The 16958-nt window shown below is 40.6% G+C and overlaps 1 protein-coding gene across 2 annotated transcripts in view; it reads left to right on the top strand.

Moving 5' to 3' along the window:
- Positions 1-16958, top strand: part of c2cd2l (c2cd2 like) — a 45766-nt gene that overhangs the window by 18612 nt on the left and 10196 nt on the right. Inside the window, exons 3-12 of one of the 2 annotated variants that reach the window (XM_039005988.1) lie at positions 1647-1742; positions 1900-2019; positions 2755-2862; positions 8738-8851; positions 9206-9317; positions 9443-9575; positions 9811-9875; positions 12931-13052; positions 13297-13480; positions 14832-14939. In XM_039005988.1, the coding sequence (XP_038861916.1) occupies positions 1647-1742; positions 1900-2019; positions 2755-2862; positions 8738-8851; positions 9206-9317; positions 9443-9575; positions 9811-9875; positions 12931-13052; positions 13297-13480; positions 14832-14939 (1162 nt within the window). The remainder of the gene's footprint in view (positions 1-1646; positions 1743-1899; positions 2020-2754; positions 2863-8737; positions 8852-9205; positions 9318-9442; positions 9576-9810; positions 9876-12930; positions 13053-13296; positions 13481-14831; positions 14940-16958) is intronic. The other variant, XM_039005989.1, reaches the window with a different exon arrangement.

The raw sequence follows: 16958 nt of genomic DNA, 5'->3' as shown, positions 1-16958 counted from the left end.
CTGAGGTACACAGTAGGTTAGAATGATTGAGCTGACAGTACTTTGTTTCTCCCTTCCATGCACTCATGCTGCATCTATTTTTGTCTCCAGCCCTTTTGGTTGGCACAATTTCTCCTTCCGAACCTCTCTCACTACACATGCACAAACATGCACACAAGCACATGTGTACTTACACACACACAGACACACACAACCTGGCCGCGTCACACCAGCCACCTCTTGCTTCCCTGCAGTTCCATTTGATGGAGATTTCAGTAAGACGATGAGCAGCACATGCTCTGACAATAGGGGATTTGTTTCCCCCTCCCAGCCCTCTCCTCCTGAGCCAGTTAAAGCTACCCATTGAAACTTAACTTCTAATCCTCTGGCACAGGTACACAGAGATTCACAAAGGGGTCTCCAATCTCAAGTCATATTGGGGGGCGGCAGGTAGCCTAGTGGTGGGCCAGTAACCGGTTGCTGGATCGAATCCCTGAGCTGACAAGGTAAAAATCTGTCATTCTGCCCCTAAACAAGGCAGTTAACCCATTGTTCCCTGGTAGGCCATCATTTGAAATAAGAATTTGTTCTTAACTGACTTGCCTAATTAAATAAAGGTTAAATAAATACAAATTAAAAAAAAAAAAAAAAAATATCAGACCTCTGCTCTGAATCTAGTTGACTGGGTTATGTATTACAAATTGGCAAAATATCTAGCAGAATTTGATCAACACGAACTGACAACTCTCCGACTGTGGGATTTGGTTTTCATCATGGAGACCAGAGACGAGGATGCGATTGCTGCTGTCAACCACATGCACCTGGTCTGTGATGATGGCACTGGCCCTGCCCACAACACAACAGGGAAATGAACATGTGAATGTATCATGGCAGTATATTAAAATAAGCCTTTTCAATGAACGTGCCATGGCAGCCGAGCCGGGCTACTGGAGCATTCAGAGCGTATGTTTCATCTCCTTGCCAATTCCTATGCACTTGCCAGCAGCACAGAGAATCTAACCGTATTTCCCTTTGTGTTGAAGTGACTGCAGTCTTTGCGCAGTCATTCTCACATGGCACAGATGGTGGTAGCGGACAGACGGACGTATGGGAACACCTCTGTGGTATTATTGCCACAGAATGGATTCAATAGGGACATGAAGTCATGGGTCTTGAACTAATGTACTATGACAGAGAATGTGTCCCTATCCTGACAATAAATATATTCTGTTGGTATTGCAAGGAAGCATTTGCATTTTTCACATACACGCAAAGGGATTTGTGTCAGCCACTTGCTTTGCATAGGCATTGTATCTATCTGTATCGGGTGGTACAAAGTGCGGGGAAATTGTGTGGTACAAAGTGCTGGGCATTGTTTAATTGATGGGAAGCATATGCAATTTGTTTCAAGAGGAGTGTCACTAGAGGTACTTTTCACTGCAGGAAAAGCTCAGAATCTGATGTATTTGCATTTCAATGAAGTCAAGTCATAGTGAAGTCTCTTAGCAGCTGTTGGAGTTTAAGCCTGAGCAGGCAAGGCCAGCTCTATTATAATCTGTATCATTGCTACAAAAATCTGCTTAAATACTTCCTCCTTGCGTGTTTAAGCCCTCTAGATTAGACTGTACAATGTCTGATGTTTTTGCCTTTTGCTCTCTCTTCCTCAGAGCTCCATCCAGATCACCTTTGACAGCAGTCTCCAGCTCCCTGCCTCTGCTGTTGTAGATAGTGTGACCTGCACAGACCAATCACCTACCACTATGGTGAGTATCAACTAAACATGCATGCCTTTTCTAGAGGTTAACATGATATAGAACCCATGATTTGTTATTTTTTTATCAAGACAAGACTTCTCATAGATCCATTTCTTCTAGAACATTATAGATTCTAATGGTTGTCTTTTCCCTCTCCCTGCTCCAGGTCTTACAGTGTAAGTGTGCGGTTGACACTGTAACGTTCCCAGTGACTGTCACCCAGCAGTCACCTGCAGCTGTTTCCATGGATACTTACCAGATCACCATAAAGCCAATGCTGGCCCAGGTATGACACATCACCATGGTTTTGCATTTGTAAGTTTGCATGTGTGTGCCTCTCAAAAAAAGTTAACCCTGTTGACCTTTCACTTCATTGAATTGCCCTCAAATGGAATGGTGTACCTGCGTTGGATGAAACCTCATAGGCTTACGTATGCATATGTAAAATCACTTTCATTATAATTAACTCCCCCACGCTTCATGAGTATTCCATTGAGTTGAGCTATACTAAGTAGGGATAGTTCACTCAAATTACAAAATGACATTGGTTTCCTTACACTGTAAGCAGTCTATGGACAATGTATGAAAGCAATCCATGCTTTGGATTTGTTTACCTGGCCACTGTTTAAAATGCTAACTTTTTAGCATTTGTGGCAATAATCCAATACAGGTCAATTTGCACCTTTTGCGCTTCATGTCCAAATCATCCTAAAGTATCCAAAGATGTATTGTGTAACTTAATGAAGTTACTTTAAGATGGTTTGGACATGAAGTGACAAAATGCTAATATAGATATCATTGACTTGCATTGGGAGTTGTGCCACAAATGCTAAAAAGTTAGCATTTGAAACAGTGGCCAGGTAAACCAAACCAAAGCATGGATTGCTGTCATACCTTCTCCATAGACTGATTTCAGTGTAAAGAAAGCAATTTGTCCTTTTGTAATTTGGGTGAACTATCCCTTTAAACCAGCTTGCGACTGCCCCTTGTAACATGCCTGTCCCCGTCTCCCCCCTATCAGTTGGTGGTGCGTCTGGAGGAAGTAGAAGAAGAGGGTCTGCTGGTGTCCTGGACTTTCTCCCAGCAGCCGATCTCCCTCACCGTGGCCCCACGCAGGATCCAGAGAGAGGTGAGAAACAGTCACACTAAAGTTCCATTTATATCTTGCCAAGTCTGAAGAATGAAGAACCGTCGCTTATATGTGAATTAAATTCGGAGCATGTTGGGACCATGTCGGGAATGTGTTGGAGGCCGTTGGTTGAAAATTTCCCCCTTATGGAGAATCTGATGGTCTCATTGGTTCGGCCTCCTATGACACTAGCAAATTACGATGGTCCTAGTGACAACAGACCTAGATATGGGGGAGGTTTTAGTCGGTGAAATATTAGGACAATTGGAGGTTTACAAAGTTGCAGCTACAGTATGCTTAACAGTGCAAATATTATGGTACAGCTATTTGGACACTCAATCATCATGGGGCTTTTTAATGGTAAGTTGACAAACATTGGTTGTGGTGGGTATAATTTAAACTTATCTTTATGGTAAGTGGGGAAATACAGTTGAAGTCGGAAGTTTACATACACCTGAGCAAAATACATTTAATCCCAGTAAAAATTCCCTGTTTTAGGTCAGTTAGGATCATCACTTTTATTTTAAGAATGTGCAATGTCAGAATAATAGTAGAGAGAATTATTTATTTCAGCTTTTATTTCTTTCATCACATTCCCAGTGGGTCAGAAGTTTACATACACTCAATTAGTATTTGGTAGCATTGCCTTTAAATTGTTTAACTTGGGACAAACGTGTCGGGGTAGCCTTACGCAAGCTTCCCACTATAAGTTGGGTGAATTTTGGCCCATTCCTACTGACAGAGCTGTTGTAACTGAGTCAGGTCTGCCCACACATTTTCTATAGGAATGAGGTCAGGGCTTTGTGATGGCCACTCCAATAGCTTGACTAAGTTGTCCTTAAGCCATTTTTCCACAACTTTGGAAGTATGCTTGGGGTCATTGTCCATTTGGAAGACCCATTTGCGACCAAGCTTTAACTTCCTGACTGATGTCTTGAGCTGTTGCTTCAATATATCCACATCATTTTCCTGCCTCATGATGCCATCTATTTTGTGAAGTGCACCAGTCCTTCCTGCAGCAAAGCACCCCCACAACATGCTCCATGCTTCACGGTTGGGATGGCATTCTTCAGCTTGCAAGCCTCCCCCTTGTTCCTCCAAACATAATGGATGGTCATTATGGCCAAACAGTTCTATTTTTGTTTCATCAGACCAGAGGACATTTCTACAATCTTTGTCCCCATGTGCAGTTGCAAACCGTAGTCTGGCTTTTTTATGGCGGTTTTGGATCAGTGGCTTCTTCCTTGCTGAGCGGCCTTTCAGGTTATGTTGATATAGGACTCGTGGATATAGATACTTTTGTACCTGTTTCCTCCAGCATCTTCACAAGGTCCTTTGCTGTTGTTCTGGGATTGGTTTGCACTTTTCACACTAAAGTACGTTCATCTCTAGGAGACAGAACGCGTCTCCTTCCTGAGCGGTATGACGGCTGCGTGGTCCCATGGTGTATATACTTGTGTACTATTGTTTGTACAGCTGAACGTGGTACCTTCAGGCATTTGGAAATTGCTCCCAAGGATGAACCAGACTTGTGGAGGTCTACAATTTATTTTCTGAGGACTTGGCTTATTTCTTTAGATTTTCCCATGATGTCAAGCAAAGAGGCACTGAGTTTGAAGGTAGGCCTTGAAATACATCCACAGGTACACCTCCAATTGACTCAAATGATGTCAATTAGCCTATCAGAAGCTTCTAAAGCCATGACATAATTTGGAATTTTCCAAGCTGTTTAAAGGCACAGTCAACTTAGTGTATGTAAACTTCTGACCCACTTGAATTGTGATACAGTGAATTATAAGTGAAATAATCTGTCTGTAAACAATTGTTGGAAAAATTACTTGTGTCATGCACAAAGAAGATATCCTAACCGACTTGCCAAAACTATAGTTTGTTAACAAGAAATTTGTGGAGTGGTTGAAAAATTAGTTTTCATGACTCCAACCTAAGTGTATGTAAACTTCTGACTTCAACTGTAAGTATAGCCAGTTATAATTGTAATAGCTTAGCAGATCATAAAAAAAGATACATTTTTACCTGGGTAAAAGAGAAAGAATATAATATCTATTGTTTACAGGAAACTCATTCTACAAATATAGATTACATTGGGTGGAAAAAGGACTGGGAGGGAGAAATATATTTTTGTCATGGGCAAAGAAACTCAAAATGGGTGATTATACTAATTAATTAATACAAATTTTGATCCGATTGTGCAAACAGATTTGCAAGGAATATGGATTATTTTAAATATTTTAAAACAGATCTGGCTAGTTAATCTATATGGGCCAAATAATGATGATCCACACTTCTTTGAAAATATATATAATAATCTATTGAGCTCACAAGCAACGAATGAATCTAATAATATGGTGGGAGATTATAATGCGGTTTTAAGTACCTCAATGAATCGTAAAGGAAATCACACTACAAACTGTCACCCTCAAGCACTTAAGGAGATCATGGATACATTAGAACTAGTGGATATATGGAGGCTGAAAAACCCTGCCTTGTGAGATATACATGGAGGAGGCTTAATCAAGCTAGACGTCTTGATTACTTCCTAGTCTCATTCTTGCTGGCATCAAAAGTAAAAAAAAATATTAATAGGAGACCGAATGTGATTGGACCACCATCTAATTGGCCTTCATATAACTCTTAGAGAATTTCCAGATGGATGGGGATATTGGAAATGTAATCAAAGCCTATTGGATGACAATTTGTTCTTAACTAAGACAAAATAATTAATGGTTGACTTTTTTTGCACAACATAGGTACAGCAGATCCCCTTATTGTATGGGACACTTTCAAATGTACTTTTAGAGGCCATTCAATACAATACTCATCATTAAAACTAAAGCAGTTTAGGTCAAAAGAGATTAGACGAATAAAGGAAATAGAGGAAGTAACAGCGCAGGTAGATGGTAATGGAAACTGTACTGTAGAGGCACAAAATAGGTTAGAGGAAAACAAAAAGAAATGGAGGTACTTATTCAAGAATGATCAAGTGTAATGTATTACAAAAATAAAGCAAATTGGATGGAAAATTGTCAAAAATTCACATGTTTCTTGAATCTTCAACATAGAAATGCTACCAAAATGAATTTACAGAAACTCGTTACAAATAATGGAGTCATCCATGATTCACCAAATTATATTTTGAAAGAGGAAGCAAAATATTTTGAGCATATGTTTTCTTTTCAGTCTCCTCCATTTCCACCGAATGATGTTAACTGTAAGGATTTCTTTCCTAATAATAATAATAATAATAATACTGTAAAATAAGCAAATTTTACCGAAGACTTGTGTGAAGACCAATTTACAGAAGAGGAACTTTGAGGCAATAAAATGAGAAAAATACCAGGGCTTGATGGTATACCAGTAGAGGTGTATCAGACCTTTTCTGATGTACTCAAAGATCCATTATTAGCATGTTTTAATTACTCCAATAAAAATGATAGACTTTCATGTACTCAACAAGAAGGTCTGATTTCATTACTACTAAAACAGGACCCAGGTAGGAAGTATAAAGATCCAGTCCATTTAAAACACTGGAGGCCTTTAACATTTCAATGTTGCGATGTGAAAATCCTGGCAAAATGCATAGTACATAGAATAAAAAAGGTTTTACCAAATATTGTTTATCCTGATCAGACAGGTTTTTTACATGGATGATATATTGGAGGTAATATACGACAATTACTTGAAACAATTGAAAATTATGAAACATCAAAGATACCAAGCATGGTCTTCATAGCAGATTTTGAAAAGGTGTTTGATAAAGTATGACTAGAATTTATATATAAATGCCTGGATTACTTTAATTTCGGTGAATCTCTTATACAATGGGTTAAAGTTATGTACAGCAACCCCAGAGGTAAAATAGTAAATAATGGTTCCTTCTCAGAAAGTATTGAACTTTTTATTGGAGGAAAACAAGGCTGTCCGTTGTCTCCATACCTATTTATTAAGACCATTGAAATGCTAGCTATTCAAATTAGTTCCAACAAGAACATCAAGGTGTTAAAAATCCAGGGGATAAAAACAAACTCATGTTTTTTCTTAAGTCTGCAATCTGGATCCCTGCACAGTCTCATTGAATATCTTGATCGCTTTATCACTTTTCTGGACTAAAACCTAACTATGACAAGTGTACCATATTACGTATTGGATCATTAAAAACAGTGTTTACACTACTTTGTAGGTTACCAATAAAATGGGCGGATGGTGAAAAAATATAAATGAACTTACCACAATCAACTTCAATTGAAATTTTGCAAAAATAGATAAGATTCTGCAACCACGGAGAGGTAAATACTTGTCTATTTATGTAAAAATGACATTGATTAACTCTTTGGTCCTATCACAGTTTACTTACTTACTAATGGCACTGCCTACTCCAGATGACAAATTTTTTAAATCATATGCATTTTATCTGGAATGCTAAGGCAGACAATTAAACGTGCCTATTTACATAATGAATATGAGTTTGAGGGACTAAAATGATTCAATATTAAAGATTTAAACCTCTCACTAAACGCTTCACTCATACATAAGTTATACTTAAACCCAAAATGTTTCTCCAGTAGATTATTAAGAAAGGCTCATCCTTTGTTCAAAAATTGCCTTTATACAGATTACAACTTCTCATTTCTGACTAATTGAAAATTTAATTTTGTTTAAAGTATCGTCCTTTCTTTAACAAGCCATACAAAGCTGGTTACAATTTCAGTTTTATCCTCCAGAAAAGATCGAACAAATATTACAACAAATGTTATGGTTAAAGTCAAATATACTGATTAATAAAAAACATTCTTTATGGAATTTTTTAAAAGAAATTGCACCATACAGGTTGCAAAATAAATGGTAAGAGATTTTCAATGTACCGATTCCATGACACATGAACTGGTACAAAAAACACTTGAATCAACACTTTTAATAATGATATACAATTCTGCCAACAACAGAATGCTATATATATGGGGCATACAACAATCTCAGCTCTGTAGACTTTGCTGTGAAGAAACAGAATCAATAGATAATTAATTCTGGTATTGCCCCTAAGTAGCTTGTCTCTGGTCACAGGTTCAGGAATGGTTAAAAATTCACAACATGCACTTAAAATTAACCTTACAGATGGCAGTGTTGGGTGATTTGGAAAGCCATAGTCAGTCAATAAATAATATTTATTTTGTTTATTTTATCTTTATTTAACTAGGAAAGTCAGTTAAGAACAAATTCTTATTTTCAATGACAGCCTAGGAACAGTGGGTTAACTGCCTTGTTCAGGGGCAGAACGACAGATTTTTACCTTGTCAGCTCGGGGATTCGATCTTGCAACCTTTCGGTTACTAGTCCAACGCTCTAACCTGCCGCCCAATAAATAATATAATAATACTCGTAGGAAAGGTTTTCATCTTTAGTTCACAATCTGTCGATACTATACGATTAGAAAGGTACATTAAAAAAAAAAAAAAAAGTTTATCTTGTGCGTATTGTTTTGTATTGCAAGGTATTACTACTGCACTGTTGGAGCTAGAAACACAAGCCTTTCGCTGCACCTGCGATAACATCTGCAAATCAGTATACATGACCAATAAACTTTGATTTGATTGGAACCCTCTATGGAAAAGGTTCTACATGGAACCCAAAAGCAAAAGGGTTCTACCTGGAACCAAAAAGGGTTATTCAAAGGGTTCTCCTATGGGGACAGCCAAAGAACCCTTTTAGTTCTAGATAGCACTTTTTTTCAGTGTGGGGCCCAGAATTCTTTCAGTCCAGGTCACCATACACCTAATCTGTTTACTATCTAATATATTTTAGTCTGTTTGATGTACTTCTTGGTGGCAGGTAGCTTACTTTAGTGGTGTTTTGTGCTCAGGAGAGTGATGCAGAGATAGACCCGGACATGATTCGGGAGCTGGTGAAGGATACTCTGTTCAGCGCACAGCCAGCCATGATCCTCAACCTCAGGGCCTGTGTGTCCAGCACTATGGTAAGACCATTGCACTACAAGTACGCTGCAAGTGTTTTCCTTCCATTAGCGTTGTTTTTAGCCTGCTACATCAGACTAGAAGCATCAAAACTGAGGCAGAAATCAAAAGCAGCGAGAGCTCGCATCACTGACTTGATGCTTCTGCATACGGAATAGCGTGTTTCATTGAAACGCACCCACTGTAATCAACTGCGGCTAATAGGCATGGGAAAAACCAACATGCGAAAATTGCAGTATAATTACCATTACCATTGGCAAAACCTTCCTGATAGGATGAACCAAGAGGTATGACTAAATGTTTTAGTGCTTTGACTCTCTGGTCTTTAATTGCATTTCTCTCTTTATTACTTCCAGTTCCCCAGGGGAACAGGCCTAACCCCGACAGGTCTGACCCCCCCTTCCCAGAGTTTACCCCCCATACGAAGACTCCTGCTTCGCCAGCTCAGGGGAACCTGCCTCAGAGCAGGTCAGCTATATCACATCAGCCACGACCCACCATCTTCTCCCAAAAACCAGAGTCAATTACTGTGTGTGTGTGTGTGTGTGTGTGTGTGTGTGTGTGTGTGTGTGTGTGTGTGTGTGTGTGTATAGCCAAGTCATGCAGTTCAGGGGAGCTGTGCTGTTCTGTGAGCCTGGACCAGCCATCAACAGAAAGGAGGACCTGCTTCCTGCCTGCAACCCCCAGCCCTGACACCTCACTGGACTGGAGTGAGGACATCTCACTGTAAGACAGCTAGCTATAGCCCAGCCAGCCGCTGGCAGTCACACACATACGACCCGATTTATAGATATGAATTATTGATATTATACAACAACAAAAAAAACTACAATAATAGTTCAACAATGATTTTACCATCAAGTGAAAACTCTAAATAGCATGCACTCATATTATTTGACACTGTTACGCCTACTGTGAGTTTAACATAAAATCTTTGATTATCTGTGATTGTGTTCTGCAGGGATCTGGCTCCAGAAACCAAAGAGCTGAGAGTGAGAATGCTGGAGAAGACCACCAAGGGGGAACGTAAGGCTCCTTCTCAATTAGATAATTATTATTAAAGGTCATAGATTAATGAGAAATTGCATATCAGTCTATCTACTTTCGTAAAGACTATAGACCCTCTAGACCAGTGGTTCCCAAACTTTTTACAGTCCCGTACCCCTTCAAACATTCAACCTCCAGTTGCGTACCCCCTCTAGCGCCAGGGTCAGCTCAGTCTCAAATGTTAGTTTTTTTTGCCATCATTGTAAGCCTGCCACACACACTATACGATACATTTATTAAACATAAGAATGAGTGTGTCACAACCCGCCTCGTGGGAAGTGACAAAGAGCTCTTATAGGACCAGGGCACAAATAATAATAATCAATCATTTTGCTCTTTATTTAGCCATCTTACATATATAACCTTACTTGTTCATCAAAAATGGTGAATAACTCACCACAGGTTAATGAGAAGGGTGTGCTGGAAAGGATGCACATAACTCTGCAATGTTGGGTTGTATTGGAGAGAGTCTCAGTCTTAAATCCTTTTCCACACACAGTCTGTGCCTGTATTTCGTTTTAATGCTAGTGAGGGCTGAGAATCCACTCTCACATAGGTGGTTGCAAATGGCATCAGTGTCTTAACAGTGCTGTTTGCCAAGGCAGGATACCCTGAGCGCAGCCCAATCCAGAAATCTGATAGTAGCTTCTGATTAAATAACATTTTCACAGAACCGCTTGTTGCAATTTTGGTGAGGTTCAGATATCGGTAAGTGGACTGGAGGCAGGGCATGAAAGGGATAACGAATCCAGTTGTTTGTCATCTGTTTCGGGAAAGTACCTGCGTAATTGCGCACCCAACTCGCTCAGGTGCACATTTGACATTGTCCGTAAGCTTGAGTTCATTTGCACACAAAAAAATATACAATGATGGAAAGACCTGTGTGTTGTCCTTGTTAATGCAGCCAGAGAAGAGCTCCAACTTCTTCATCATAGCCTCAATTTTGTCCCACACATTGAATATAGTTGCGGAGAGTCCCTGTAATCCTAGATTCAGATCATTCAGGCGGGAAAAAACATCACCCAGATAGGCCAGTCGTGTGAGAAACTCATCATGCAAGTGGTCAGACAAGTGAAAAAGATGGTCAGTGAAGAAAACAGGGGCCTTGCTTTAACAAAGTTAACCATTTTCACTGTAGTGTCCAAAATGTCTTTCAAGCTGTCAGGCATTCAAGGGAATGATGGATGCTGCAGTGTAGCCAAGTTGCGTCGGGAGCAACTGCTTGCACGCGCGTTACCACTCCACTATGTCTCCCTGTCATGGCTTTTGCACCATCAGTACAGATACCAACACATCTTGACCACCAAAGTCCATTTGATGTCACAAAGCTGTCCAGTATTTAAAAAATACCCTCTCCTGTTGGCCTGGTTTCCAGTGGTTTGCAGAAGAGGATGTCTTCCTCTTCTGCAAACCACTGGAAACGGACATATACCAGGAGCTGTGCCAGTCCTGCCCCGTCTGTTGACTCATCCAGCTGTAACGCATAGAATTCACTGGGTTGTATGTGAAGCAGTAATTGTTTCAAAACATCTCCTGCCATGTCATTGATGCATTGTGAAACGGTGTGGTATGATGATAGCATTGTCTGTATTGTTTTTTTTGGCCTTTTCCCCCAGGATTGTCCCAACCATATCCGAGGCAGCAGGGAGAATTAAGTCCTCCACAATAGTATGGGGCTTGCCTGTGTAACAGTATAACTTTAGTACGTCCCCTCGCCCCGACCTCGGGCGCGAACCAGGGACCCTCTGCACACATCAACAAGTCACCCACGAAGCGTCGTTACCCATCGCTTCACAAAAGCCGCGGCCCTTGCAGAGCAAGGGGAACCACTACTTCAACTCAAGGTCTCAAAGCGAGTGACGTAACCGATTGAAACGCTATTAGCGAGCACTACCGCTAACTAGCTAGCCATTTCACATCCGTTACACCTGTCCTAGCCACTCGGTAGCTCACCATATATGACGCTTCTAGCCCCTTCTTATTAATGGTATCTGTTGCGTCTTTATAAGGACACAAGGCGAGACCCAAATGCAGACACAGGAAGCAGATGGTTGAGCTCCGATATTTATTAATCCAAGGGGTAGGTAAAAGGTAGGTCGGGGACAGACAAGAGTTCAATAACCAGATCCGAGTCCAAACAGTACAAGGGGATAGGCAGGATGGAAGACAGAACAGGCAGAGTGGTCAGGCAGGCGGGTTCAGAGTCAGGACAGGCAAGGGTCGAAACCAGGAAGACTAGAACCAAAAGACACTGGGGGAAAAAATAAGAGCAAGGAAAACCGCTGGTTGACTTAGCAAACAAGACGAACTGGCACAGAGAGACAGGAAACACAGGGATATATACACTGGGGATAATTAGTGACACCTGGAGGGGGTGGAGACAATCACAAGGACAGGTGAAACAGATCAGGGTGTGACAATCTTAATTCTCGCTCAAAAAACTCCTGTGGCTTTTTTTCTTCTTCAAATTGGCATGTTTTGTTTCTAAATGTCTGTGAAAGAGTAAAGGTTTCCCGCGAGAGAGTAACAGTTAATGTGATTGGATGTTAATTATTTGACTAGGCTACCTGTATTTGACATTGTGTTGTTATTTCGCTGAGCACTGGATGGTTTAATTTCATTTTGGGCAGTGAAACGAGGCTATTCAGGCGAGAAAAGAACCTCACCCAAATGTATAGCCCTGTTTTTAATTTATTTTTTGTTATGTGAATCACATTTTTATTTGGCGTACACCCAACGGCATTGCGCGTACCCCATTCTGGTATGTCTGCCTACAGGTTATGGTAAGACTTTTTCATGAGCGCAATTCCTGCCCGCATTATAAGCCAAAACTTGTGCCCGAACTTTTGATTTGTCCAAGAGAATCCTTTGTGACTCCCAGAAGTAGGGCTGTTGCCCTAGTTTGGGATTTCCGATACTATAAAGAATGTATTCAAACTATTTTTCAAATGTCATGTTATACTCTAAGTAAGCAAAACACTGTGATGTGGTCTTCTTCTCTGTATTTCTATGCTTAGTCTTTCTCTTTTGGCAGAATTCTTGTCTGGCTTTGCCTCGCTACCCTTGGACCTCACCCGCAGAGCTCCTACTGGTCAGCATGTGCTGTCAGTCAGCCCAGGGCACGGCCTGGCACCCAATGCTACGGTCACCTTTGAGGTGAATGGCATGTGACAGGTGGAATGCTGTTCCAAAGTGTGTAGATAATTAGTTGGTGTGTTACAACATAGGTGACATAGAAATACAATTACAGAACATTGACTTGAGAGTGTTCTCTCTTATCATATGAATGTATTGTGGAGCACTCCACATGATAATCCTAGAGGGTAAAACATAATACATAACAATACTTCCAACACAGTCCATAACATTTATGGTAATCTGGGTCCCTCTCCACCTGTAGCTGGTGTACCTGGAGGTAGTGGACCCCCTTGGAGCTCACAGCACCACGCCCCTCCGCACCTCCATCACCCCGACCAAGAAGGTGGATGTGGACCGAACCATCATGCCAGACGGCACAATCGTCACCACCGTCACCACCATACAGTCACGACCCAGACTGGGAAAACTAGGTACAGTAGGTCTGGGTGAGTTAGCATATGGAGGAGCCGGAGAGTGGACTGTAGCTAATGATAATGACAAATATGATATTGATTTCTTGATGGTACTGATTCTATGAAAAAAAGAGTATTGCAACCCTGCATGCCAATCCTTCATTTTACTATACTCTATTGCAGTGGTGGAAAAAGTACTCAATATTCATACTTGAGTAAAAGTAAAGATACCTCAATAGAAAATGACTCAAGTAAAAGTGAAAGTCACCCAGTAAAATACTACTTGAGTAAAAGTCTAAAAGTATTTGGTTTTAAATATACTTAACTATCAAAATTAAATGCAATTTCTAAAATGTACTTAAGTATCAAAAGTAAAAGTATAAACCATTTCAAATTCCATATATGAAGCAAACCAGACGGCACAAATTTATATTTTTTATTTTTATTGACGAATAGCCAGGGACACACTCCAACACTCAGACATGATTTAGTGAGTCCACCAGATCAAAGGCAGTAGGGATGTTCCCTTGATAAGTGTGTGAATTTGACCATTTTCCTATCAAAATTTGATGAGCACTTTTTGGGTGTCAGGGAAAATGTAAGGAGTAAAAAGTACATTATTTTCTTTAGGAATGTAGTGAAGTAAAAGTTAACAAAAATATAAATAGTAAAGTACAGATACCCCAAAAAACGACTTTAAAGTATTTTTACTTAAGTACTTTACACCACTGCTTTAATGCAGTGGTCACCAACCTTTTCTGAGTTAAGATCACTTTCTGAGTCAAAATGGAAGCCGAGATCTACCGCTCAGAAAGTACACCTATGCACCATTAACCTCTAAACATATGGAATAGGGAGAATGTGTATTTTATGGTTTATAAAAGTGTTGGACAAAGTGTTGACAGTGCTGAATAAACTAAATCATAAATCTACTCATAAAAACATCAGCTCTTTGCTGTATTCGTTGAGTCGCTCTCTAGTCATGGTTTTTAAATCTCACAGTATCAACTTTGCTGTGCATTTGAGGCTTCTTTTTACAGTCTATGGCTTGAGGAAATCTGATTGGCCAACGGTAGGCCTGTAGGTGCAATTGATTTGCTTTCTGGGCCTGCCGGGTAGGTGGAGTTCTACCTTCAGACACATGAAATGGTTCAAAATGGGAACACGTTGCCTTCCTGGTGCTAGGGCTTCTGAATCAAGTGCACCTACAGCAAACAGCATGAAAAAAAAAAAAAAAAAAAATAGGAACGCAAGGCTTTATCAATGGGGTTTTTATCAAAATGTTTGGTGATCGACTAGGAATGCGTTGGAGATCGACGAGTTGGTGACCACTGCTCTGTTGCTTCTATTGACCCTCACATCCTCTGTCTCTGCATTTACTCAGGTGACTCTCCCTCGCGGTCCCCGTCCAAAGTGGAGGTGACAGAGAAAGGGACCATGTTCCTCACCGATGGCTGCCATAGCAGGACCAGCTCCAGCCCTACTCTAAGCAGTGAGTTATGTTCCTCCATCTTTTCGTAGCCTGGTCTCAGATCTGTTTGTGCTGTCTTGCCAACTCCTATGGTCATTGTTATAGCCTACAGTCAGTGTAATAATTCAAACATAAATTGGATAGCACTTTGATAGACTAGAGCCTTAGATGTGCAGTTTTAGAAACTGTTCTTCATTTTGTAAGCATTACATAGCAAAGTAGCCAGAAGGTTGTGGATTCACAGACCACTGTGGACAAGGGTAGGGGTGACATGATATCCATTATAATAAAAGCACTGCATGAATCTATCATAAAAATGGCTTTTTATAAACGCATTTCATGCAATTTCGCATCGTTTTACATAACTGGAGACAGGCAGAATATTTCATATTTTTTAAAACCACAACAGCATGTGCTGCAGCACCAGAGACGTTTGATTACTACAGTGGCTTGCTAAAGTATTCACCCTCCTTGGCATTTTTCCTGTTTTGTTGCCTTACAACCTGGAATTAAAATAGATTTTTTTGGGGGGGGGTTGTATCATTTGATTTATACAACATGCCTACCACTTTGAAGATGCAAAATAATTTTTATTGTGAACCAAACAAGAAATGAGACAAAAAAATGATGTCAAAGTCAATAGTTTGTAGAGCCGCCTTTTGCAGCAATTACAGCTGCAAGTCTCTTGGGGTATGTCTCTATAAGCTTGGCACATCTAGCCACTGGGATCTTTGTCCATTCTTCAAGGCAAAACTGCTCCAGCTCCTTCAAGTTGGATGGGTTCCGCTGGTGTACAGCAATCTTTAAGTCATACCCCAGATTCTCAATTGGATTGAGGTCTGGGCTTTGACTAGGCCATTCCAAGACATTTAAATGTTTCCCCTTAAACCACTTAGGTGTTGCTTTACCAGTATGCTTAGGGTCATTGTCTGACTGGAAGGTGAACCTCTGTCCCAGTCTCAAATCTCTGGAAGACTGAAACAGGTTTCCCTCAAGAATTTCCCTGTATTTAGCGCCATCCTTCAGTTCTGACCAGTTTCCCAGTCCATGCCGATGGAAAAACATCCCCACATCATGATGCTGCCACCACCATGCTTCACTGTGGCGATGGTGTTCTCGGGGTGATGAGAGGTGTTGGGTTTGCGACCGACATAGCGTTTTACTCGATGGCCAAAAAGCTACATTTGAGTCTTATCTAACCAGAGTACCTTCTTCCATATGTTTGGGGAGTCTCCCACATGCCTTTTGGTGAACACCCCAAAAAAATTCTGGCCACTCTTCCTAAAGCCCAGCTTTGTGGAGTGTATGGCTTAAAGTGGTCCGATGGACAAATACTCCAATCTCCGCTGTGGAGCTTTGCAGCTCCTTCAGGGTTATCTTTGGTCTCTTTGTTGCCTCTCTGATTAATGCCCTCCTTGCCTGGTCCGTGAGTTTTGGTGGGCGGCCCTCTCTTGGCAGGTTTGTTGTGGTGCCATATTCTTTCCATTTTTTCAATAATGGATTTAATGGTGCTTCTTGGGATGTTCAAAATTTCTGATATTTTTTTATAACCCAACCCTGATCTGTACTTCTCCACAACTTTGTCCCTGACCTGTTTGGAGAGCTCCTTGGTCTTCATGGTGCCGCTTGCTTGGTGGTGCCCCTTGCTTAGTGGTGTTGCAGACTCTGGGGACTTTCAGAACAGGTGTGTGTGTGTGTGTATATATATATACTGAGTTCATGTGACACTTAGATTGCACACAGGTGGACTTTATTTAACTAATTATGTGAATTCTGAAGGTAATTGTTTGCACCAGATCTTATTTAGGTGCTTTATAGCAAAGGGGGTGAATACATATGCACGCACCACTTTTCCGTTTGTAATTGTTTAGAATTTGTGAAACAAGTTATTTTTTTCATTTCACTTCACCAATTTGGACTATTTTGTGTATGTCCATTACATGAAATCCAAATAAAAATCCATTTAAATTAAATTACAGGTTGTAATGCAACAAAATAGGAACAATTCCAGGGGGGGTGAATACTTTTGCAAGGCACTGT

Source organism: Salvelinus namaycush, chromosome 12 (genome assembly GCF_016432855.1).
Source record: "Salvelinus namaycush isolate Seneca chromosome 12, SaNama_1.0, whole genome shotgun sequence".
Classification (NCBI taxonomy): domain Eukaryota; kingdom Metazoa; phylum Chordata; class Actinopteri; order Salmoniformes; family Salmonidae; genus Salvelinus; species Salvelinus namaycush.
The sequence above is the reverse complement of the archived record's forward strand: the minus strand, read 5'-3'. Positions and strand labels throughout refer to the sequence as shown.